The sequence below is a fragment of the Helianthus annuus genome, chromosome 2, assembly GCF_002127325.2.
Source record: "Helianthus annuus cultivar XRQ/B chromosome 2, HanXRQr2.0-SUNRISE, whole genome shotgun sequence".
Taxonomy (NCBI): Eukaryota; Viridiplantae; Streptophyta; class Magnoliopsida; order Asterales; family Asteraceae; genus Helianthus; species Helianthus annuus.
This window is the reverse complement of record NC_035434.2, coordinates 173,554,617-173,581,174: the sequence shown is the minus strand read 5'-3', so window position 1 is coordinate 173,581,174 and position 26,558 is coordinate 173,554,617. Positions and strand designations below refer to the sequence as shown.

Here is a 26,558-nt window from a genome sequence, read left to right as displayed (position 1 = left end):
ATCAGCATCGTAAGTGTGGAGGGGGCACTCCTTTCGTCTTTCCTAGCCTCATTCAATTCTGCAATGCCTAGTATTTTTTACCCTAAACTACCATAATACCACAAAATCACATGAACAATTTTTTCATCTACCATAACTTTTTTTGGGCCAAACGGTCATATGAGTAGGTCAAACGGTCTTATAATCGTTGGTAACGGTCAAAAAATGGAGAAATATATGAACCTGTGAATCCTACCCTTGAATGCAACCCGAAGGGGGTGACGACTGACGACAGTGAACCTGCTTAGCCACTTAGGGTATCCGCTACCCCTACCCAAATACGTACCCGTCCACCCTAGCGAACTGAACCAATACCAATCGAACGTCCTCTGTCACGCACCGCGGGACCCTAGTTTTTTAATTAATACATAGCTTTGATCAAAAGTCAAAAGAGTATATTATCATTATTTATATTGATTGGCTGAGAGTGGTTATATATAGCTCTCTTGATTCAACCCTATTCCGTCGGCTCAACTGCAAATTCACGCAACACAGATTCTCCATCTTCATCTTCTTCAACAACAATGACTCATATCCTTTTCAAATTATCAATTCACACAACAATCTGCTGTTAATTTCACTCAATTTCATGTTATTTTATCACTATTTATCAACACTTTTTCATCAATTTTCGATCTTCTTATCTATACATATATATATTTTATTTTTCCTTAGCAAAGAATCGAACGCGGTAATCAAAGGGAGAAAGATCGCGAAAGAGCTCAGGCTCGTACCGGTGGTAAAGCCAAGAACAAAGATGATGGGTTGACTCCTGAACAACGCCGTGAAAGGTTGACTTTTTTGCCCTAATTTTAACAATCTAGGGTTTATGTTCCGTTTGTTGATATCTGTTAGATCTTGATTTGTTTAATTGTTTTGTGTTTTAGTTGAAGTTAGATTTGGTTCTTTATGTGTTGACTTTTTGCCCTAATTTTGTTAACCTAGGGTTTATGTTTGTTGTGTTTGGATTTGTTGATCTTGATTTGTTTTAATTGTTTGGTGTTTTGATTTAAGTTAGATTTGGTGTTTTTGTGCAATATATCAGTGATACATCGGTTATCGGGGCCCGAGCCGAGATATAGTGCAAAATATATCGGTCAGAATATCGGTACCGATAATATCGGCGATGTTGACCAATATATCACCGATTTTCCCGATATCATAACCTTTCTTCTCAGTTTTACCATTCGTCTTTCTTCTTATTGCTGCTATTAGTGTTTCAAGTCTTAATTGTTTCTTCTTAGTGTTACCATTCGTCTTTCTTCTTATTGCTGCTATTAGTGTTTTAAGTCTTAATTGTTTCTTCTAAGTTTTACCATTCGTCTTTCTTTTTATTGTTGAGCATACCGAATTCTTATTGTTAGATTGCTATATATATATATAAATTTAACATGATATTAATTTTACCCATATCCCACCGATCATAGTTGTCAATAGCAAATGTAGCTATCACCTATGTTGTCAAAAGCGCAAAAAGCGCGCGCCCGGGCGCACCTGTAGCGCCTGGTGGCAGCCTAGGCGCAAAAATGGGTTTTTTTGAAAAAAAACGGCCTGAGGCGCAACTAAGGCGCGCAAAAATGGTCTGAGGCGCAGCGGCATAAGCAGGAAAAAAAACGAAACCGGGTTTTTCGGAGCTGCATTCGTGTCCGCAGGTGCGGGCACACATGAGTTCAACCAAATCCCAACTCAGAAACTCATTTTTGGTTTTTTTTTCTCTATGTGCGCTTTTCTTAAAAAAGCCCACGCTTTTTTGCGCCTTGCGCCTAGGCTCCGGGCGAGGCCGATGCGCCTCCCCTGCGCCTTGCGTCTTTGACAACATAGGCTATCACTATAGTGCGCTAGTAGCATGTAGGTCTAGGCTCACTATTAGGGTTGTAGTGGTAGATACCGATATTTTATTTTATTTATTTATTGTTTTTTGTAATACGAATAGCAATTAAATATAGCTATAAAATAGCTGGATTTTAGGTTTTTGTTATATATACATGTAAAATAGCATATATATTAGGGTATGTTGATATAAATTATAATATACATATAAAATTTTTAATTTTTTTTCTAGTGTATCGCTATTTATAAAATAGCGCCCGCTATTTATCGCTATTCGCTATGTAGCATATAGGTACCTTATCGCTACTTGTCGCTATTCGCTATTAACAACTATGCCACCGATATCCCACTACGATAACCGATATCTATATTACCACATTAACTACTTAGGTTGTATTCATAGGAGTTAGTTAGATTAATAGTGTAGGAAACAAGAATTAAGTACAATATTGTTGTGTTATCGGCGAGTCATCGGTTCACAGTTGCTAGAGTTTATATCTTATTCATATCGTGTGAGTTTTATTGTTTTGTGTTTTAATCTAACTTAACTTGGTGCTTTTGTGCAATGAATCTATCGTTTAGTATGGCTAGATTTGTGAATATGAGTTTTTTTGCGAGTACTTTTTGGATTTGTAGGAGTTAGTTGGACAAACAGTATTTATTGTAGGAACAAGAATTCAGTACAGTTTTATTGTGTATTTAGGATCACTGATTTACTGTTGCTATAGTTTTTTTTTTTAAATCAAATCTTGTGAATTTTATTGTCCCGAACAACGCCGTGAAAGGTTTGACCTTTGCCCTAGTTTTTTTTTATTTAGGGTTTATGTTTCATGTGTGTTGATTTTTTGGTGGTTTGTTTAATTATCTAGTGTTTTAGTTTAAGTTAGATTTGGTGCTTTTGTGCTATGGAGTTAATTGTTGCATATATAGTAGTTAATTGGACAAACGGTAATTATGATCAAGAATTATTGACTTATCATGTATTTAGCGATTGTCGATTTACAGTTATATGATGGGCTTTTGGGCTAATATACTTTGAGAAAGGGCTTTATATTATTGTTACTCTCGCCCTTCTTGAAAGTGTGACCGATTGATTGATAAGAGAGAATGCAATAGTTCTTAAATTAACAATGGGATACTTATTATCAGAGAAATTAAATGTTCAAAAGTTTTTGCTTGCGTCTCGTGACTTTTTGCTGAGTTAATAGTTTGATACTTTGATTTAACCGTATTCTTGCACTGTCTAAAAATTAGACCAAATTCTTGATCTTTATTTTGAACTTTGACCGAACCGTCGTACTTTATTAAAAGAGTAAATTACAAGTTTTGTCCTTTATGTTTGTCCCAAATTTCAGGTGCTATCCTTTACCTTTAAAATTGACGAGTTTTGTCCTTAACGTTTCAAAATCCTGCACGTTATGTCCTTTAAGGCAAACCCAATTAATTTTTTTGTTAAATCTGATCACCCAGGGGTATTTTAGTCTTTTTACCCTGTTTACTTAGTATTATTAAAAAATAAAACAATATAATTTTAGTCTTATTATTATTATTATTATTATTATTATTATTATTATTATTATTATTACTACTACTACTACCACTATTATTATTAGGAAAAATTACAAGTTTTGTCCTTTATCTTTATACCACTTTTCAGGCGGTGTCCTTTTTAACGAATGTTGACAGGCGGTGTCCTTTACTAGGTTTTTTGTTGCAAGTTTAGTCCTTTACACTCAACCCAGTTTAAAAACCCTGTTAATTGTTGGGTGTAAAGGACTAAACTTGCAACAAAATACCTAGGTAAAGAACTAAACTTGCAACAAAATACCTAGTAAAGGACACCGCCTGTCAACAATTAACAGGGTTTTTTAACTGGGTTGGGTGTAAAGGACTAAACTTGCAACAAAATACCTAGTAAAGGACACCGACTGTTAATATTCGTTAAAAAAGACACCGCCTGAAAAGTGGTATAAAGATAAAGGACAAAACTTGTAATTTTTCCTTTTTTTAAGCTTCTAATATAGGTTTCAGGTGAGGCTTGAAAAAAACCCTAAACTGAAATAGAACCGATTATCTAATAAAATTTCAGTTTAACCCTATGTAGTTAATATCGCGATTGTAGTGTTTTGCAAGTTGCAAAAGGTTAATTTGTTAGTGGCCGGAAAATATACTGAACTGTGTTAAATTGATATATATAAATTCAACATGATATTAAAATTACCGATATTCCACCGTGATAACCAATATCTCAAATATCGGTCCTTGACCGATATCTGTTTTTTACTGCATTAACTACTTGGGTTTAACCTAAACCTGTATTACAATTTACAAACATAATTAGTTCATATTTATTATTTTTAATAAGATATTAATCCACAAACGATTTGCAGGGATGGAAAGGCCCTTCAAGAGAAGGCCGCCAAGAAAGCAGCACAGGCGGCAGCGAGTGGCGGTAATGCCGGAGGTAATAAAAGCACCAAGAAATAACACAACTTCTTAATGGTTTATTTGAGCGACTGAATCGTATGGGTAAGTTCGAGTTTCACATTGCTTTGAGATTATCAAAAGATCTATAAAGATATCATACATTTGGTTTGTACTCTAACTATACTGTGCTCTATTTATTTAAGAAACAATCTTTTGGTTTTGTGTATCATGCATATGCGTTCATATAAGCTTTATTTATTGTTGTTCTGCAATATAGTATGCCAAACAATCTCAGATACTAGGGGTGCAAACGAGCCGAGCCGAGCCCGAGCTCGACCAGGCTCGAGCTCGAGCTCGATTAACTTATGAAAGCTCGGGCCCGAGCTCGGCTTGATTCGAGCTTTGCTTTTAAAGCTCGGGCTCGGCTCGTTGGTATTTTCTCAAGCTCGAGCTCGGCTCGTTTATTATCTATTAGTTAATATATTATGTAAAAATAATATAAATGATAGACTTTTTAGGCTCGCGAGCTCGATAAGTGAAGCTCGGGCTCGTTTACTAAAAAAGCTTATTTTTAGGTTCGAGGTTGGCTTGTAAACAAGTTTATATAAGCTCGGCTCGACTCGGCTCGTTTACACTAAGGCTCGACGAGCCTAACGAGCTTCACATGCGAGGCTCGAGCTAGGGCTCGATAAACAAACGAGCTTTATTTTAGGCTCAAGCTCGGCTCGGCTCGGGCTCGATAAGGCTCGGCTCATTTCAAGGTTTTTCTCCAGCCGATCTCGAGTAGCTTGCGAACCGCCTAGCTCATTTGCACCCCTATCAGATACCATGATTCTTGTGCTAGTGTTTGGTAGATTGAACTTGTAAGTATCTGATATGTTTGCACTTTGCAGTCGAATGGCTAATGTATGTTAAACTACCAAAACTATGTGTTTTTATAATTAACGAGTGACGTCCTCGACGGTGGCTTGGCGAAATCATGTTATTTGTTTATTATTTTAACTAATTTTATACGTAGTTATTACACGTGGAGTAAATTACAAAAATTGTCCTTTATGTATGTCACTTGTTGCAAACTGTGTCCTTTGTCTTCAATAATTACAGAAAACGTACTCGATGTTTGCAAACCCTTGCAAGTTATGTCCTTTAGCCCTAACTCAGTTAATTTTTGTGGTTAAATTTGACCAAATGGACCCCACCTGAGGGTATTTTTGTGGTTAAATCTGACCAAATGGACCTCACATGAGAGTAAAATGACCCAAATACCCTCATGTGGGGTCCATTTGGTCAGATTTAACCATAAAAACTTAACTCAGTTATGGCTAAAGGACATAACTTGCAAGGGTTTACAAACATCGAGTACGTTTTCTGTAATTATTGAAGATAAATGACATAGTTTGCAATAAGTGACATACATAAAGGACGATTTTTGTAATTTACTCTTACACGTGCTTATCATTGTATTTTGTCGCCAAAGCTAACAATTTCAGTAATGTTGTTATTTTTGGTGCATCATGTTGTGAGGAAATATAATCTCAGTTTATATACAGTGTTAAAGAATCAAGTTTTAACTTAAGCTAGTAAACGAATGAAACTGTTAGTTTTATATATAGCCGAAACAACTAGTTTGCTTATGTGAAAATTGCTATTGAACATATAAAAATGTCACAGCTTCAGTTTCTAACTCTTGGCTAGGTTTAATTTTTTTTTTCTTAACGGCGATATCAATGCATTAGAAAAACTAGCAACGCGATAGAGAAAAGAGTACATACATAGGTTTATTTTTTGCTGCTGTGGATAGCTTTAATAACTTTGACCCATAAATTTTGACTTTATGCCTTGAAGCGCCATCGCCACTTATTAGTAAGAACGACGGTGTTTGCCACCTTGATACTCCTGAATCCCATAACCGCTTGTGTCTCTAGGAACTAGTAGTTTTTCCCAGGGTAAGCTTACCCTTGATAAGGAAGGGTAAGCTTTGTTTGAACATCTATTTTATTACTAATTTTTTATTTACAAAGAATATTCATATAATGATTGTGTGATAAGAGTGGCTTGCCGCCATCTATCTGCATGCGTCTGAAAATCTGGATGGCCACAAACTAACGCCCAAACGAGTCTTTCATTGGTTTGCATCTGCCATCTGGGCGTCTACCTTCATCCGCATCTCCCCATTAGAGACGCTCTTACATTAAGTCAAGGCATGAGGGTCAAATATTGCCTTTTATGTCTTTTAGGAAGTGACCCCTCTTGTTTTGGTTGGAAACCTTTAAAACATGTCTAGTCATCTAAGACAACTATTTTGTACAAACTTTCACACAATTGGAGTTAATGTTAGTGGATGGGAGATCAACTTGCCAGTTAGGCATGTTCAGGTGAGAGTAGTACCAGGATGGGTGACCTCTGAGGAAGCCTCCACCGAGGCAACCAGAAATAAATCTGTGAGTTCTTGGATGAGCAATCCATCGGGGGCTAAACAGACAATATTGGTGGTATAAGGGGCCAGATGTTACAAATGGTATTAGAGCCACTAGATGTGTTTTGGATTGTCAGAGACAAGCCGAAGTGGCATCAACTAAATGACACCCAATCAAAGAGGAAGAATACGTCAACATCGTCATCGTCATCATACTCAGTAAATCCCATCAATAGCAAAGCTAAGGTAGGGTCCGAGGAGGGTAAGATGTAGACAGCCTTACATCTACCCCACAAGAATACGTCAACATCAGTTGACTATATACCATATCAACTTCGGATGCGCACACTACAACATTCAACCTCAATGATGATGATTCTATATTGGTTGATACTTATGGGTTCATTTTCCATATGAGGTTAAAGTACCCCTCCAACCGGGAGGAAACAAACGGCAAGCCGGGAGCGAGGGCAGGCTCATCCAAAGATAACGACGAGTTAATTGCGATGGTGATCGTGACTCGCTAAGCCAAAGCTTCTGTCATGAATGCATTTCGAACCCAGATGGATACGTTTCTCTTTAACCAAGCCATCGCACTGCTCTTCATGGATAAATCACACATGGAACCTGAAAATCGAGCAAGGCACAAGAAAACATTGTCGATATATTAAAGCTAGACGTAACATAAAGTATTTTACTTGATGTTTAAATTATGTAAAAAAAAATCAATAAAACTAATGTAGTGTTTAATTGTTATGCTTCAAATTTATGTGATTTTTATTGTTTAAACATAGTATATTTTTTTTATTATTGACCAAATAAATTTCTAATCAAAATATTTATAAAAGTTTAAATCAACTCATGATAGTTATAAACAATACTTTGTTAGTATACTAAGTTACATAAATTAAATTTATAAGAAAAATAAAAATATTGCAAAATTTTTTATATAGATTATCAACTTCATCTCGCTCAGAAAATTACTATTTATTTTTTTACTTTCAACCCCTCTAGTTTTCATCATTTGGTTTCACTTTAAACTTTGTCTTCTATACTTTTTCAGCTTTTACAAATTTTTTCGTTTTACGCGTCGATTTAATTTTTGTGAGTTAACAACTTAACACGCTGCAACGCGCGTGTATCATTAAACGTTTTTACATTTATTTTTTATGGTTTAACAGCTCCGTCGCGACTCACAGATCCTAAATGCTAGTTGCTTTCAGAATTACAACGTATATATTTTATTATTCTGCCTAAATATTGCCTTAAAATAATTTAAATGTGAAAATAAATATGGCGTACACCTTATTAATGCACATGGTACAAATCTTAAACTCATTCCACATGATAATAAAATTAAAACAAACTAAACATGTCTTGAGAGACATGATGTGGAGATAAGATGTCTTTTCATAGTTTAAAATTCCGGCCAAACACTCATTACGGCTGTCTGGACATGTCAGCATCCGATTCATTGCGTCAGAGCCTAGAGGTGCTCTAAATAATATAAAAAAGAAACTTATTAAATATAATTTATTAATTAAGAAAAAGCAAATTAGCAGCCACAATTGCCGAAATAATGGAGTGTATTTAATTGCAAAATTGATGAAGTTGTTATGTGTTTTCTTAATCTTATGGTCAACTAAACAAGATTATCTCTACAACTCATTTATATATAATACGCTATATTTCAAACATTAACCAAAAAGACAATATTTAAGAAAACAATCCAACTTATTAAGTATGTTATCTTAACATAAACAATATGAAAACTGTTAGTCTTAACATAAACAATATGAAAACTGTTAGTCCACTACCACATACATAGACTCAAGTACCGATTTTGTTTTTGTTTTCTTTTTATAAATATGTATGTCAAATATTTCTAAAAAGTGCTATTCATATTACAATATTATTTATACAATGTTTATGTCAGATTTAAAATAAACTAGTGCTATTAATATCACAATATTATTTATACAATGTTTATGTCAGATTTAAAATAAACTAGGGGGAATTTTCACTCACCCAATCATATTATACTATGTCATCTCCTCTCTCATTCGCCCCTCTTACCCAAAAAACGTAGGGGTGATGTTCCCCAAACTATTTTTTTAAACAAAAAAAATACATCATTGGTTGAATACTAGTGGGCCTCACCCAAACATCATGTCCAACGTTCACCTTTTCCCTTCTCCGCAAGCGGCAACCATTCCCCGAATCCTCCCCTCCCCGGCGGCATACAATGGTGGCGGTGGTGTTTGCCGAGCGGCAAAGGGGCTTGCCGCACCCCTTGCACCCTAAGAGATCATGTAGAAGAGAGGAAATTCATACGAAGTGTAGGAGATAATCATAATCACACATTTGTTTTTCTCAATTTAAGAAGGAAAGAGTATGTTGGTCTTTTCTCCCTTGAACTAGTTTCCTCTATGATTTTCAAACGACTATAACTTTTTCATAAGTTAATGCTCGTTAATACGGTGTAATTTTTATAAAAAGATATTAACGTATGAAAAAGTTATATCCGTTTGAAAATCAAAGTGGAAGTGAGTTTATGAGTCAACCATATTGGATTTTCCTGTTGCCATTTTCCCACTTGTTTCGTTTGTTTTTTGTTATGTGAATTTATATTTGGGACCAACTTCTCTCCTACGCTTTTTGCGCCCTTCATTTCTTTTGTATAATAACCTTTCTCTTTTTATATACAAGTAAATTGATAAAAAAAAAAAAGTTACAGCATTTAGATGGTGTGGTTCAAAATAGTCGTTATAATAATCAATTATATGTACAAAACCATAAAATATCTCATAAACTTTTTAACATAAGTAAATACATGCTTTTTAAATTGAACGAAAACAATAAAAGTGAATACCAATTCTGGTACTGATGGTGTTCAGTGAGTACCGGCTCGGTTCGTCACCGTGGCTATATTTTTTAATACAACTTCAGTTTGAATAAATTTATATGGTATTCATTTAGAAGAATAATTAAACACGGTTATGTATTTAATGTTTGTAACGAATGAAAGTTATAAGATAATAATATGACTATTGGGTTAAGAATTTATATTTTATAGTATAAGTGTTGAGATTGAAACTTAAGAGAACTAAAACTATTGGGTTAAATGTATATATTATTTATTGTATAAGAGGTAAAATGGAAACTTAAAAAAACGGAAAATAAAAATAGAAAATAAAGTTACTATAGAAAAAAGAAATGTTAGTATACTAATGTAGAAACAAGCTGCATCTTTTGCTTCATTCATCAAATATAGAGTTGACAATTGTGCTCCTTACTATTAAACAGGTTCAACATGACAGGACTAATGAACGTCACGTAAAACTAAACGTGTCATTTTTGTAGATACTAATACGGATATGTTTAACAAGCAAGTTACACATTACGCCACAAGTAAAGTTAACCAATTTAATAACACGACAAAACACATTTAACACAACTAAATATAAAGAGTTCGATAACACGAATGACATAACATGTTTTACACACATGGTTAATGAAAACTAATAAGACATAATGAGCACGATAAAATAAAAATTACTAAAAATTAGAATCCATACTTAATAGTAATGTATTTAATTTTTATAATAAGACATGATAAGCACCATAAAATAAAAATTACCAAAAATTAGAATACATATGTAATAGTAATGCATTTAATTTCTATAATAAGACATAAAAAGCACGATAAAATAAAAATTACCAAAAATTAGAATCCATACTTAATAGTAATGTATTTAATTTCTAATAGTTTTGACCTATTAACTTATTTAACACGATTAGTTAAAAGTGTTATGCATGTAACAAAAGGGATTAACCGATTGAACCCGCTTACACATGATTTTATTATGTCAGCAACGTGTCCACTGTCCACCCATTTATGACCTTGACCCGTTTACCTCTAAACACTTATGATGTTTTATTTTGTGGCGAGTGATGCCATGTAATGATCATATCTAACTATTAGCCCTAATGTTACATAAAGTGATTATATAACTGCTTACACCACTCTTGTCCAACTCTCGTATACCTACCTACAAAGAACCATGTAAAAATGTATATTGTATTCACATACTTTTTTTTATTAAAACTGGTTGTGTGATAAAAAGTTAAATACATGGGTGACCTATTTGTTTTGCAAGTTTAGATTTTAAAAAAAAATGAGAGAAAGAATACACATAGAAGGTTTATAAAACTCACATTTTATATTTCTTATATATTTTTTTAATTCTTTATATTTTTGTTTTCTAATCTATACATATAATAAAGTAAATCACATGAGGACACATGGCATTTTATGAGCTGATCTCAATTATTTTTTCCCTCCTAAATAAATAGATATAGATAATATTTTTTTAATAAGATTCAAATAAAAGAAATATTATTTTAATACATGAATTTTATCTTTTTATCCTTTACCCTAAATAAATAGATATAGATTATATCTCAAATAAAAAATATATTATTTTAATCCATAAACTTTATCTTTTACCATTTTATTTTCCATTTATATTTATCATATCTTTGCTTTATAGTAGAGATTAATAAAATTCAATTATAATAAAATAAACATGTAAATAACTAATGGCTTTACTAACGTTTTAGACTTTTAATGTAAAAATATCAATAAAATATAAGTAATAATAAAATAAATATATAAGAACTAAAGTTGGTAGGCGTAATCCATATGAGATTATTTTGTTTAGAATTTTTTTGAATTTTTTTATTGTTAGTTATTTTTACAAATTAATCATTTTTAATTAGTTGCTTTTATAGGCGAGATCGTATACTTCCATATGGTAAGGGGATGCGACAACCGAGCGACAAACGAGCTGAGATACTTTCACTTTGTCATTAGACTTATGTAGTATGTATATGCAACTTTCTTTTATGCACGTTTAATTTTAGTTTCAATCAAGACCATTAAACATTCAAATTAGATAACAATGAGAATATTACAAATAAGACAACCAATATGGTGTACTAAATTTTTTTTATTGAAATCTGAATTATTCGTTGTATTTTTTTTACCTATCATATGGGTTTTTAAGTTTATTTTATTTATATTAAAATTATTTTTATTATTTTAATTAAAACCAAACAAATTCAAAGTATTTTCATTTGTTAAACCACGTGTACACGTGGGCTCTAACCTAGTTATAAAGTATAAACCGATGTGCTTATATTCCCATACTTGATAACCTATGGCCGCAAACGCTTTGACACGTGGCAGTGGTGCATTCGTCCAATGTTCTAATATTTTACGGTCACTTTTGCTTTTTGTATACCTAATCCTCGTGGTTTTGGGCCACAAAATTTAACTTCTGTCTTGAAAATAATATAAAAATCATAATAATATTTTATTAGAGGATAATGTCTTTAATTAACCAAAAAGCGCACTTACTACTATTTTAAGTCACGTTTAGTGGACACAACATGATGTCAATGATGGTTAGGTATTATGTAGTATTCATGTAAGTCATGCTAGCTCAAAACTATGTCGTATTTGGCATAAATATGTTTTCTAAAGTTTCATGTTCACATACAAACATGTATTATTTAGTTGACTTGTTAATTGTTTCCCTATTAGCTTAGTTTCAAAAACCGAATATTATAATGATATCGAATAAGGTTTAACGATACAGAGCGCAAAAGAATCTATAAAATAGAATAATTTTAAACATTGGTCGTCAAAACGTAACTAAGTTCAAAAGCGTAACACTCTAAACTTGAAACAGGTCGGCGAGAGAGCAAGTTTTCGTCCCAATTGGTCTGATCTGCTTTTAAAAATGATACCTCTACGAATTAGATAAATTATTGTATAATATTATGATGTACGGGTCGTGTTGATAAGTATGGTAGGGTCGAGTTAGCTTCAAAAGGAAAAACAAAGAAGATTGATTACAAGAAAAGCTATTAGGTATATGTAACTATATGTTCATAGTTTATGAATGGGTTTATAAAGTTGGTCTAATTAAATTTGTGTAAATGTAAATATGCAATTTCCTTTCTCATGCCTTTCAATATTAGTAATTTGCCCACCTATTGGTGGTGTAGTTTATTTGACAACTTTAACAGGTGTCTCAAAAACCAATCAATCAAAAAAAAAAAAAAAAAGAAAACGAGCCAAGTTGTAACATCCGATCTCTCATACAAATCAAAATTGTGTGTATTACCTACAAGGAGTTCATGTAATTGTTATTTGGTTGTCCGAGTGATAATTTCCCACGAGGTCAACCATCATGGCTCTCACTCAAGTATGTTTATCTGTGCACTTTTTTTCTAATCCACAACCAATAAGCCTAAAACACGTTTATATATGATGCGGAACATACATTATGGCTCATAATATTTTTTTGTGAGAGAACATCAATAAGAGAGTTTTCTCAAGTGTCACTAATGAATCCCCCTCTATAAGATTTTCAAACCATTGTTTTGAAGGAAATCTATGTTCCAATGCTTGATTGTGCAAGACTTGTGGCAAAAAGTTGTAAAAAGTTGTTTCCTTTATAGTTTATCAAACTTATAAAATTTAATGGTAGATTAGGAACTCATTATATGGTCACGTTGCTTGTATAGCAAGAATAGTTAATATCCTTTTTATATTCTATATCTTTGTTAATTCTTTATTTGCGTGCCTTTTCTTTTTAATATAATATAAAGTTAAATGTCATTTTAGTTCTTGTGGTTTTGGCTATTTTGCCTGTTTAGTCCAAAGATTTCATTTTTCGCCTGTGGGTCCAAAAATGTTTCACTATTTCCATTTTAGTCCACCGGGTTAACTTCATTCATTTTTTCTGTTAACGAGAAAGGCAATTCGGTTATTTTATGTGTAATTCTGTTAATTAGAAGAGTAATTCGGCCATACAAAATGACCGAATTGCCCTTCTTGTTAACAAAAAAATGGATAAAGTTAACCTAATGAACTAAACTGATAAAATGACTTAAACCATAGGGACTAAAAGGACATTTAACTCTATAATATATTATACAAAAATTGAGAATTGTTCAATTTATTTTGATATTAATGTATATCAAACTTATATTATTATAAAATGGTTGAAGTGGAGGCGTTTGTGGATGTCAACAACCTCCCAAAATTGGCAATCAACGCTAATGAATGTCCCCAAACTCATCTCAAAAGCCATCTAGCCAATAAGCTTAAAGATAATTACAGATAATGACACCCAATATGGACTATTTAATTTAATTATAATAATTTCATAGTAGAAACATAGAGCATTATTAGCACGAAATATGTGAAACGGCTCGTTAATACAATGCGTCTGATGCACATTTATTGAGTTGTTTGGGTGAATGGTCCGGACTAAAAATGTGTCAACACGTGATCATACATTTAAAAAGGTGCCTAAACGGGTTCAACTCTGCTAACCTGTTTATGACCTGCATGTACAATCTATTTGTTGTGTAAATAGATTAATATGTCGATACGACACATTTGTAACTCGTTTATCAAAACAACATAGTTTTTTCGTTTTGAAATTAATCAAGTACTTTACACTTAAATTTGGGTTGTTATATTTGTAACGTAATTTTAACATGGTATCAACATCATCATCATCATCATACTCAGTATATTCCATCAATAGCAAAGCTAAGGTAGGGTCTGAGGAGGGTGAGATGTGGATAACCTTACCTCTACCCCATAGGAATAGAGAGGCTGCTTCCAATGAGACCCCCGGTTCGATAGTAGTTTTTGCATCAAGCCTTGGACATAAGGCACATAACACTCGGCATTTGAAACAAATGCCGATTAGTGCATGTACCACCTTGTCTTTCGGCTATCAACGCCACCACATGATTCATGATTAATCATCACCCTCTTTTAACGTTATTTTCACAAAATTAGTAAAATAACGTTAAAATTAGTGTACTTTCAATTTTGTCCCCCCGAGCGCCCACACATATATAAATTACTAGCCTAAGACCCCGCGAGCTTCGCGGGTGGCTAAACACCAACTAAACACATAACCTTTTAGAGTAAATTATCATTTTAGTCCCTGAGGTTTTTATCAAATTGCCACTTTAATTCAAATAGTTTTTTTTTCTCCTCAAAGTTCTCGAGTTTTCTATTTTTTTGCCATTTTGGTCAAACCCACTAAGTTCGTTAAAATTTTTCATTTAACTCGCATCAAGAGGTAGAAAGACCATATACATAGAGTGCATATAAGTTGAAACAAATGTATAACTTTAGTTCAAAAGTTAATTGTTATTTATGATATTTTATATATAAATTATCAATGACCCCATTCTATTAAACCACCCGTTTTTGAATTAGCATAACATCTAGGAATTTTCTTAGTCAATTTACTAAAATACTCATGATGAAAATGAAAGACAATTTGTAAAAGTACATGAATAAGTTAGAACCACTGCCTACATGATATAATGGTAAACACTATGAATAGTTTTGTATATGAAATGAAAACTGAAAACTCATCAAAATTTGTTCGCATAACATCACGAACTTTCTTACCCAAATTAGTATAATACCCATGATGAAAATGAAAGACAGTTTGTAAAAGTACCTATATAAATCCTCTAGTGGGTTCACCCGCACTTTATGGTCGGCAACTGATTTTTTAATTAAATTTAATTAGAAATGCAAACACAACGATACCTAATAGTATCACCCTCTTAACAATATTTATATGACCCGCCGACTAAAAATGTTGATATCAAGAAACTAATAATCAATAACCTTGGTTTTAAAAAGCGAGAAGCGCACCGAGGTGACATGGTCTAAAACCGAGGCGCGAAGTAACGCGTTTGACCATATCTAGTTTGGTTGAAATCCATTGAGATCAATCATAACCCGAATGAATATTTTTTTTTCATTTTAGGTTCCAAATGAACCAATTTATAGCTACGTAGAAACTAAACAAATATGCAAAAATAATGTTTGACCAAAAAAAAGGAAAAAACAACATTTACCGGAATAGTTGATCATATGGACTCTATTTAAATCATTGAATAATCATAAATTAACTTGCGTATTAGCACTAATTCACATGAAAGCTTACAAATTATCTTGATTACATCAAGAAAACCAACATTTTTACAACATTTACCAACTAAAATTAAATATTCAAAAATCACCTAGTGCAATATAGCGAGGCTAATCACCCGTTTAATTAAGTCTAATAAAAGATCAAGTTTCATTAACATTTGACCATAATCGTTAAATCCCACACATCCTTGTACCTCCTTCAAAACCATTGGTTACAAACCCTTACCTAAGTTAATGCTTTTAGAATTTGAACTAAAACAAAAAAGTTAATGTTGGAAAAGGAAAAAAAGAACTAACCTGGTGCACTGGCCGTTGACGACCCTTAGCAGTGATGGTGGACAATTATAAAAGTAAAGAAACAAATATCAAGTCAATTTAGATTACAGAACCAACACATAAAGATTGCTAATTTATGTGTATAACTTTCAACTACCATGATCTTTACCATTAGAAAATGTAAATAAACACCTTGACTTCTCCCCATGTTCAATATCCCATCACAGCTCCATCCTTGCACTGACTGCAGTTATAGGAATTTACCATCCATATATCCATGCAAAAAAACACACTTAATTAAGTATTACTACCAAAAAGGCTTAATAACATACAATCTTGAAACTTAAGAACATGAAATAAGACTATAAGAACCTGGCAATTTTGTTGTTTCCAATTGGAGAAATGGTTGAAACACTTATGATCCCAAGTGTAGTATGATGTACCATGCATCTGATACAATAACAAACAATCGGTGAGCAGATTTTGGGTTGACCCGAAATTAACCAAAAACCAGACCAAAAAATAACCGAAACCAAGACCTATATGTTGGATAGGGTTATTCTTCGATTCCCAAATATATGCATTATCAGGTTCGGGTCGGTCCTCAAGCCAGGACCAACTAAAACTGAAAGATAAATTGCAGAACCTATAATATAACATATTTGCGATGCAATACAATTAATTCAATTATGTGGTCAACAATATACGACCCAATGAAACATCAATTGACTTTTACAAACTTAGAACTTAATAATTATGGTTCTAAAACAATCCAAATATAATCACAGTTCTAATATGAAGCTTAGATATGTGATTAGTAATGCTAAAAAGTATGATATTGTCCACATTCAATTCAATCTATTAAATTCACACTAAAATTCCCAACTTTAGGCTAATAGCAGTACATGAACATGAGCAGCAATATTAAAATTTATGTTGAAATCATTCATTACCCCCTCCCCAACTCTTGGTCTCTGTTCAATACGTACCGATGATCTAACTCTATTTAGTCAAAGGCAAGTCTCACACAAGCATTTCATCGAGCAATTGGCATGCATCAATCAAAAAAATTATAAAGATGTCAAATTTGATTCAATGAAGCTTCGTAATCACATGTTTAAACAAATCAGTAACTTTAAGTATATTGGTTAAAGATATAAAATATTTACCTCACGCAACTTGAACATCATATTGGTGTTCCTCTGCAAGGCAGCCATGGTGAAGCTGGATTGTAATTATATCATCGGATTCGTTGGCTTGGGTTGCAGCAGCTAGTGATTAAGAATTGAAATGCATGATTGGTTGGGTTGTTATGTATCATCGGTCTCGGTTTCAAACCAATACCCAAAGAAAAAGACCCAAGTAACCGATACCCAAAATAAACTCCAAGTTCCAGTCCTCGGTCTTTTATATTTCACTTGCTCGGGTTTCGGTTCCACTCGGGTTTTAACCTGTTCGGGTTAGTTATATCAAAATGGTCAACCCTTTAATGATAAAATTAAAGGTTTTAATCCATCTCCGTTATTGTAAAAAGGGGGCATAATAGCTGTAATATTGATTGAAAGAATTAGTTTTCCAAATAAGAGTTACAATACTGTATACTAATAATTGTGTAACGTATAACACAACTAAAAATACATTTTAATCCAATATTACCAGATATAATCTTCGCAAAGCCTTGAACAATTGCTCTAGAAAAAGGGAATAATGTTATTTAGTCAACTTTCAATCTGATATAAACCTCGAACATTCTTTTAAAAAACATAAACATATGTTAAAGTCAAAAGTTGCTGCTTTACATGTTAAGGTAAAATAAATATGACCAAATTAGGCAAACTTAGTGAAAAAGAGTTTAGTGAACAACAAAGAAGAAGTTATAAATCAGATATTATATGGGATTTCAAAGAAAATTCGAAGTTGTAAGTTTCTTTAACACCTTCAAAAGACATGTTTCAAGGTTATTAAACACCGCTATTATAAAACCATTTCTTAAGAAAAAAGTAATCATCAGCACAAAACATTAATAGAGGGGTTAGCAACTACAATCAATTTTTTGGCACATAAACATTAACACACACAATGGAATAGACAGAGGTGTAGTCCCCATGGTTTGCCTGGGCACCCGTCTAGTGTCGAATGCACACCCTAACGAATCAAACATAACCACCTCAAGATTTATTGTTAAAGAACACATATAAGTGAAATAACTAAAGTTGAAAAATGAATAAAGATAGAACCTGAAAAACATAACGTGTCTCGGAATCACTCACTGATAAGACGCCTTTCATCCTATAAAGATCATCCCCCTTTTCCTCAACCAGTCTTTCAAGCCAGTCATCAAGCTGGATGGATCATGTGCATTTAAGGTTAAAAAAAATTCATAATAACTGATAAACCAAGCATCACCAAAACAGAATTAACCGAACCGAACATTGTCTATATAAAAATTTTGACAACCAAGGGAGGGAATCAGTTGTAATCTTTTGTTTTTGTCAAGGCCCAGAGACTCGGGCCCAAATAAGTATTTATTTGTTGATAGATTTTATTTTTGTCAAAGCCCAAAATGAAGCTCATCAATAACCAAACCATTTCCTATATTTTTAACTGAAACCGAAATTAACCAAACTGAAACATAATACATTGCCAAAAATCAGAACTTTCTATTAACAAAACCATGTACCCCTATAAAAAATGAGTAGAAGTGAAATAATTTTATCCAAAGAGGGAGAAAATGATTTTTTACCTCATCAAGGTCCAAAGTTCCTTCAGAAACAATGCTCACACTGGATACAGCAGAATCATGCTTGTGATCATGATGATGCCCTTGGTGGCATTCTGTTTAAAAAATATAAATATATATATATGATTAAATACTAAAATAAACCTGAATAAATTATACAGAAAAAAGAAAAGTGATAAATACCATGGCCATGCTCGTGAGTGTGATTCTCACAATGAGAATCCTCTGATGGATCTTCAGAATCAATTCTGCATAACCGAAAGGCGAGATACACATAAACAACAAATATTATGTTTTTATTTATCAACGACATAAGCTTCATTAACTATGTAGAAATTATATATCTAAAAGGTTATTTAACAAAAAAAGGACATGGTGTTTACATACATATGGAGAAAATATCATATGACTATCACCTGTCAAGATCGTAGCCTCCCACTCCCAACACAAAATCCATATCAACAACGCCAAATTTAGCTTGTTTTATATGTGCCATTCCATTTATGTGCTGCAAAATGCACCAAGATTAATTTGAGACTTTGAATAAAATTTACTTTTATGGTTTCATATATCATAAAAAAAACCCCAAATTAGGTCACAATCGGAGTCAATTAGATGAATGGACAAAGCAAACAAAAACACGACAACAAAGAATCGTTATAAGTAAACGAAATCCGTGAAAGAAAACAAAAGATTGAATAGAGGAAATCATACCCATTAACATTCCACTAATTGTTAAAAAAGCATCTCCATGATCTCTGCTCATCAACATTCCGGTAAGTAAACATGACTAAAACATAATACTAACCATCAAATACTTTTTCTTAATAGAAATCCGAAATTTTAAAAGATGATATACCTTTTAAAAGATGATATACCTTTCAAACCAAAAAATAACCATAAATCATATATATATATTCTAATTAGATCTAATATGACCCTAAATCAGTTGTTTATGAATCATATATATATTTCTTCAAATGACAAACATACCCAAACCTAATCTATCAATCGATAAACATAAATCATATATATTTTTCTTCAAATCAGATCTAATCGAAAACAATACATGACCCTAATCAGTTGTTTAAGCGGAAGTAGCAGTTCGAAATCGTTATAACTTTTCCGATTAGATCAGATTGGACGAAGGAATAGACAATTTTTAAAACATAAATAACAAAAATACATAACCCTAAGCTACAAATCAAACGAAAGGAGAAGGCCACCGTGTAAAAATCGTAAATAACACTTGAATAACACACATGTAACAATGGAAGGAGGAACATACCGATCGAAGAAGAAATCGTTCTAGCTGATGAATGCATCAAAGACTAATCGCTAAAATGGAAGATCGACTTAGATTTAGGGTTCTTGATTTGCAAAATAAGATACAAAGGAAAGCTTGTATTCATTATGGAAACTATGAATTTGATTGAGAGCTGTGAGAGGAAAAAGAGCACATGATTGAAGAGGAGAGGAAAAATGGCTGTGATTAGCTCTAGATTGGAGAGATGTAATGACGAATTGAGAAAAAAAGGAGAAACGACGTGTAAGAGATTGGCGCTCAAAGAGTTTGAGGGAATGGTTTTAGAGTGCCAGGTGGCAATAAGTGAGATAAGAATGTGCCAAGTGGCACCAAAATGTATTGTTTTAATATAGATAATAGATATGAGTATACTACAAGCGGCGTAATTATATTAACATGGTAGTTATTTCTTATTTGATTTTAATCATGTTTAGTGAGTGATGACATAATCCTGTTAAATTTATCCTTTTATTTGTATTATTAATATGATTGTATTTAATCATACTAAACCGTGATGTATATAAACCGGTTATATTTAACTGGTTTAAATATGTTATGTTGTTTAACCTATTTATTGGTAATGTATTTAAGAAAATAATACATTTTGTTAAAGGTTTCATCTTGAATTCGCACCAACACATTTTTACAATTTATTTGTAGAAAACAAATAATATTTAATTAGATATCGTAAAGCCGCAATCTTGTTTAAGGGTCCAAATTAGATATCGTATCTAGTAACTCATTATTGCAATTAGGGCCCTTTTTCCTTGGTGTTTAATTTTCTTTTTCTATTTAATTATAAGACAGGTGAAATTATTCTTGATTTAATACCGAAATAAAAAAAGTTGACGTGGTCTCATTTGATTTTTAAAACAATTTAATTTAATGGTATAACATTAAAGCTAAAATAATGAAAGAAGGAACATAAATATTATGTCCAAATATCAATGTTATGGAAATCAAATCGAATTGGATAGGAAATTATTCACCTCAACGATACGATTCGATATCAAAGGTTGAACTATTCAGTTTTATCTAGTTCGGTTGAGCTGACCTGCTAACCCGTTTTTTAACAGGTTTCATATTTGAATAATTAATTTTTAAACTTTTTACCTAATTAAACTGATTTTGCTTATGTTTAAATTACTAGTGTCCGAAAGTCATCTATTTTTTTCTAGTCCTTCTTATAAAGAAAATACCTAATTAGAAAATTGTCCTTTTTTATACCAGGTTTTCGGTATAGAACAACCGATCTTAACAAACTTGTGTGGTTTTTGAATGTTTAATAATAAATCGTAGTAAATTTAAATTCTTTATAAAAATACACGAGTTTAATCTTATATTTATATCACACAACATGATAAAAACTTTAATTACATAAAAAGTCCCAATAGTTTATAGTTAGACCCTAGTGTCACACTTAGTCCCCCCATAGTGGGGCGTTTTTTTTAAAAAAAAATTCAAAAAAAGAAAAAAAAAACGCCGGATAACGCCGAGATCCCCACTACATAGGGCGTTTCCGGGCTTTTTTTTGAAAAAAATTAACCCGGCGTGTTTATTAAAACGCTGAACCATGTTTGAATGCCCAATCCCAACTCAAACGGCTAGTTTTTTTAAACGGCTAGTTTTATTTATTTTTTTTTTTTAATTTCATTTCCCCCCTATATATATAAACTCATTCATTTTCAACCAAAAAATCACAAAAACCCTCTAAAAAATACAACCATTTTATAAAAAACTTGATGGATTCTCCTAGTTCTTCATCCATGGTAAACTATTGCTACCACGAGTTTTTTGCGGATGGTGATGGGTCAACCGATGAGGAGGTTGAGCAAGAGGCGGTTACGGGTGCTTGTCAACTAGCGATGAGATATGTCGAGCATTGTCGTCGCCCCCAAGCAAAAAAAGGTAAAATAGGTTATATTGAACGAGACCGACGCGGGGCACACGATCGTTTGATGAAAGATTATTTTGATGAGGAGCCGACATATTCGAACGAAATGTTTAGGCGTCGTTTCCGAATGAGTAAGCGGTTATTTCTACGCATAGTCGACGACTTGGAAGCCAACTACGATTATTTTAAACAAAAAGCGGATGCGAGAGGGGAATTTGGATTTACCGGTATCCAAAAGTGTACGTCGGCGTTACGAATCCTTGCTTATGGAAACACTACCGACATCAATGACGAGTATCTAAAAATGGCGGAGAAAACAACGAGAGATAGCTTGGAGCATTTTTGTCGCGGTAAAATTCCTATACTTTACTTTTTTTTAAACCTCGAGTATGTTTACAATTTATTTTTTTAAGTCCAATAATTCCTATAATTTACTTTTTTTGTCTATGTTTTTTTATAAAGGTATAATTGATGTGTACGGTGCGCGTTATCTTAGAACGCCCACATGGGACGACCTTCAAAAGATCTACAAGGTACATAATGCTGAGCATGGTTTGCCTGGTATGATCGGGAGCATAGATTGCATGCATTGGCGTTGGAGTAACTGCCCGACTGCATGGCGAGGCCAACACACACGGGGTGACCAAAAAGGACCCACTATCATTCTTCAGGCGGTTGCTTCATAGGACCTTTGGGTTTGGTCGGCTTACTTTGGCGTGGTCGGGTCATGCAATGATATCAATGTTTTTGAACAATCTCCGCTGTTAGAGGAGTGAATTTCTGGCAAAGCTCCAAAAGCGTCGTTTTACGCAAATGGAAACTACTACCCTCATGGATATTCTTTGAGCGACGGAATATTATTTGAGCGATGGAATATATCCTAGGTATTCGATTTTCGTGAAGACGTATAGTGATCCTTTTGATGAAAAAAGAGCATACTTTAAAAAGGTTCAAGAGTCTTCACGAAAAGACATTGAGAGATGCTTTGGGGTTCTTAAACAACGCTGGCATTATTTGAGAAATCCTTATCGTGCATGGAGCAAGCAAAAAATGAGAGATGCTATGTACGCGTGTATAATCATGCACAACATGATTTTGGAAGACGAAGGAAAGGCAATATGCCAGAATTATGTGCCAGAAGCCGTTCAAGAGGAGCATCCACAGGCGTCAATGGAAGAAAGAGTGAATAATGCGCGAGAGTTGCGTTACGAACCGTACCATTCCCAGTTAATGGTTGATTTGCTACACCACGCATGGTCGGTTCGGTATGTACCACCTGAGGGAGAGGAAGAAACGGAGGACGAGGGTGAAGAAAGCGAAGATGAAAACTAGTGTTTTTTTTTTTTTTTAATTCAGATTTTATTTTTTTTATTTCTAGTATTGTATTTTTTTTATTTAACCGGATTTTAATTTTTTTATTTCTAGTATTGTATTTTTTTTTATTTAATGAAGTATTTAAAGTTTAAAAAAAATAATTGGGAAATGATTGCATGGGCGTTATTGGAATAATGCCCCACTACACCACTTTATGCTATAATGCCCCATGCTGACTGGGATGCCACGTGTCGTATAATACCCCATGTTGGGGGCATTATTCTTGTTTACCACTACGGGTGGTCTTAGGATCCAAGTTTAACATTTTGTATGTTTAGGTTATGTCGTATTCATTAATTTGTAACAGGTTCTAACACTAAATTCTACACTTGAGTACTTGTAAGAACAACGCAAACACTAATATCGACCAAGCATATGATTTTAAGGGAGGCGAATTCGTACGGGGTGTTGGTTATGTATTTTGTAATTTTTATTAAATTTTTGTAAATTACATAAGTAGCCTAATAAGTTTGTCAAAACGGTATATTAATAAATTTACATTGGTTTAACAAAAAAAAACTTAAAAAGTAATATTAAACTATAAATATGTAAGTATGTCAAACCATTGAGTTTATGTGTAATAATCTCTTTAATAAATAAAAGAGTAAATTACAAAAATCGTCCTTTATGTATGTTATTTATTGTAAACTGTGTCATTTGTCTTTAATAATTACAGAAAACGTACTCGATATTTGCAAACCCTTGGAAGTTATCTCCTTTAGCCCTAACTCAGTTAATTTTTTTGTGTTTAAATCTGACCAAATGAACCCCCACATGAGGGTATTTTGGTCATTTTACTCTCATGTGGAGTCCATTTGGTCATATTTAACCACAAAAATTCTCTCATGTGGGGGTTCATTTGATCAGATTTAACAACAAAAATTAAATAAGTTAGGGCTAAAAGACATAACTTGAAAGGATTTGCAAACATAAAGTACGTTTCTGTAATTTAAAGACAAAGGACACAGTCTACAACAAGTGACATACATAAAGGACGATTTTTGTAATTTACTCTAAATAAAAATTAGTCTTCGTCTTCTTATATTGATTCTTGTAATATTTTTTAACCCGAAATCACATAACAAAAGAAATATGTAAACATCATGACATAAGACAAACAACCGATACCTAAACGTTTTACAACGAAATTAGTATTATTTATAAATATAATAATCAGCATAACTTTTACGGTGTGTTCCCGAGTTAAAAATCCCTCCCCTTCCCTTCCCTCCCCTCCCCTCCCCTCCCCTCCCCTCCATGTCTTTCCAAATTGGAAAGACTATTTTCATGCAAAAAAAACCCCATTTTCCCTCCCCTCCCCCTGTTAAGTGGATCTCTGGAACACCATTTTCCCTCCCCTCCCCTCCCCCTGTTAAGTAGATCTCTGGGAACAATATATAAACCTTAAAGCCTTTATCTTTCTTTCATATTATATATAAACCTTAAAAGCCTTTATTCTTTTGCACCATTTCTTTCATATTCCAATGGAGAATCATGATCATCTACACCCAATATTTTCTTCTAGTTTTCATCATACATCCAAACACTCACAACCTTTTTCAGGTCATCGCGGCAGCGGTAGTGGTGGCGGCGGCAACAGTTGTTTAATGTCGTCTCTTTTGACACAAGACAACGGCGGCGACAGTTGTTTAGTGTCGGCCTGTAAACCATATTTGGGTTCGTTCACCAACATGTCAACATTGTTACCAACTCTGAGTCCGTTGGTGAACGAACCCAAACTGGTAGCCAATCTGCAGCCAGTGGCAGATTGGCTAAACATCAGCCGGAAACCAATAACTCACTACACCAGTGATGGTTTCCGGCTAAACTTTTGTACCAGAACTCGCCCGATGAAATACACTGGGCGGGTTCTGAATACAGAATATGAAAGGAATCAAATATGTTCCCCAAGGAAACTATTTAGAGGAGTAAGACAAAGGCATTGGGGAAAATGGGTAGCGGAAATCCGGTTACCGAGGAACCGAACACGTGTATGGCTCGGGACATTTAACACGGCCGAAGAAGCCGCATTTGCGTATGACACGGCCGCGTATATCCTACGAGGCGATTGCGCGCACTTAAATTTCCCGAATCTAAAGAGCCAGTTGAAAGCTAACTCGGTTAATGGGACAACCGCGGCTTTGCTAGAAGCAAAAATGCAAGCAATGTCGAAACGGGTGGTGGACATGAAGGCTGATGAGTTAGCACCCGCGTTACCCGAGGTTGGTTTATCGGAAAGCCCATCGAATGAAGGCGGATCCGAGGTGGTGTCGCCAGAGGCCGGGGAAGGGGTGCAACTCAGTAGAATGCCTTCATTGGATATGGACATAATTTGGGATGCTCTTCTTGTTGGTGATTCATAAATGTTACATATATGAATGAATGAATGAATGAATATATTCCATAAATAAAGATATACATTTGATTTAAAGTGGCATGATGGACAGATTGGAAGAGTTTGGTAAATGATGTGTATATGGGTAGGTTTAAAAAAAAAAAAAAAAAAAAAAAAAACAAGTTGGGTTCGACTTAAGCTAAAAATATGACTTCAAGGTTTTTTACTAGACCGGAACCCGGATACACAACTGCTTTGGACCGGGTTTGTCGAATTTCGGTTGAACCAATAGCCAAGGTTAAGGGGTCGGACCGGGTTTGGTTTATTTTTATTTTTTTTATTTCTTCAGGTTTTTTTTATTTTTTTTTAGAATAAAAGTTTATATAATTTACTCATTTGATTTAGTCCCACCTTTGATCCAGAGAATCCATCCAGCCTTTGCTTGTGAATCTGTAGCTGAAAATTGTTAAAGATGTATTCTTTATGTGAAATATTCTTGCAGTGAACATGTCATATCATTAATTTGTTTATGTTTCTTTATTTTTTTATTTTGTAGAGTAAGGACAATGATTTAGTATCATCATCACATCATACTGACACAACCAAATATTTGTTTCTAAGATCATGTATAGGGGGTGTTTTTTTGCCCTCCGCCGGTCCAATCATGCCGGCAAGGCCGCCCCCTGGGCGTGTTACGGTGTTTTCTTGTAAAAAAATTTGGGGAGCGTGTTTTTAATCACGCCGGAGAAGAAAGTGGTGGCCAATGAGTGTGCTCCTTTTCTTTGTTTGGCCAATAACAATTTTTCATGGTTTTTTTTATTTCAATTCTATTTACACCCCTTTTAACATAATGTCCCGCATCCCACTACACC

General features: G+C 33.6%; 3 protein-coding genes across 3 annotated transcripts; 2 read left to right on the top strand and 1 right to left on the bottom strand.

Annotated features, from left to right (window-relative positions):
* The first annotated feature begins 418 nt into the window (after positions 1 to 418).
* Positions 419 to 4,516, top strand: LOC110927314 (small EDRK-rich factor 2). The gene is made up of 3 exons (XM_022170978.2): positions 419 to 570; positions 728 to 830; positions 4,260 to 4,516. Exons 1-3 carry the CDS (start codon positions 564 to 566, stop codon positions 4,354 to 4,356), a joined length of 207 nt encoding a protein of 68 aa, XP_022026670.1. The 5' UTR covers positions 419 to 563; the 3' UTR covers positions 4,357 to 4,516.
* Positions 4,517 to 18,238: 13,722 nt separating this feature from the next.
* Positions 18,239 to 19,320, bottom strand: LOC110908051. The gene is made up of 4 exons (XM_022152956.2): positions 19,194 to 19,320; positions 18,961 to 19,025; positions 18,781 to 18,872; positions 18,239 to 18,379 (listed from the first exon to the last, which is right to left on the bottom strand). Exons 1-4 carry the CDS (start codon positions 19,271 to 19,273, stop codon positions 18,245 to 18,247), a joined length of 372 nt encoding a protein of 123 aa, XP_022008648.2. The 5' UTR covers positions 19,274 to 19,320; the 3' UTR covers positions 18,239 to 18,244.
* A 5,508-nt stretch (positions 19,321 to 24,828) lies between these two features.
* On the top strand, positions 24,829 to 26,208 carry LOC110927313 (ethylene-responsive transcription factor ERF062). Its single transcript, XM_022170977.2, has one exon. The coding sequence runs from the start codon at positions 24,836 to 24,838 to the stop codon at positions 25,712 to 25,714; it is 879 nt and encodes a 292-aa protein (XP_022026669.1). The 5' UTR covers positions 24,829 to 24,835; the 3' UTR covers positions 25,715 to 26,208.
* The last annotated feature ends 350 nt before the right edge of the window (positions 26,209 to 26,558 follow it).

Bases quoted from the DNA above. Each gene is read 5' to 3' on its own strand.
- LOC110927314 (XM_022170978.2), top strand. The intron at 831-4,259 runs GTTGACTTTTTT...AACGATTTGCAG, and splicing joins CCTGAACAACGCCGTGAAAG to GGATGGAAAGGCCCTTCAAG.
- LOC110908051 (XM_022152956.2), bottom strand. From the start codon at position 19,273: ATGGCACATATAAAACAAGCTAAATTTGGCGTTGTTGATATGGATTTT. The intron at 19,026-19,193 runs GTGATAGTCATA...TCGGTTATGCAG, and splicing joins GGAGGCTACGATCTTGACAG to AATTGATTCTGAAGATCCAT. The intron at 18,380-18,780 runs GTAAAAAATCAT...TGATCCATCCAG, and splicing joins GAACTTTGGACCTTGATGAG to CTTGATGACTGGCTTGAAAG.
- LOC110927313 (XM_022170977.2), top strand. From the start codon at position 24,836: ATGGAGAATCATGATCATCTACACCCAATATTTTCTTCTAGTTTTCAT.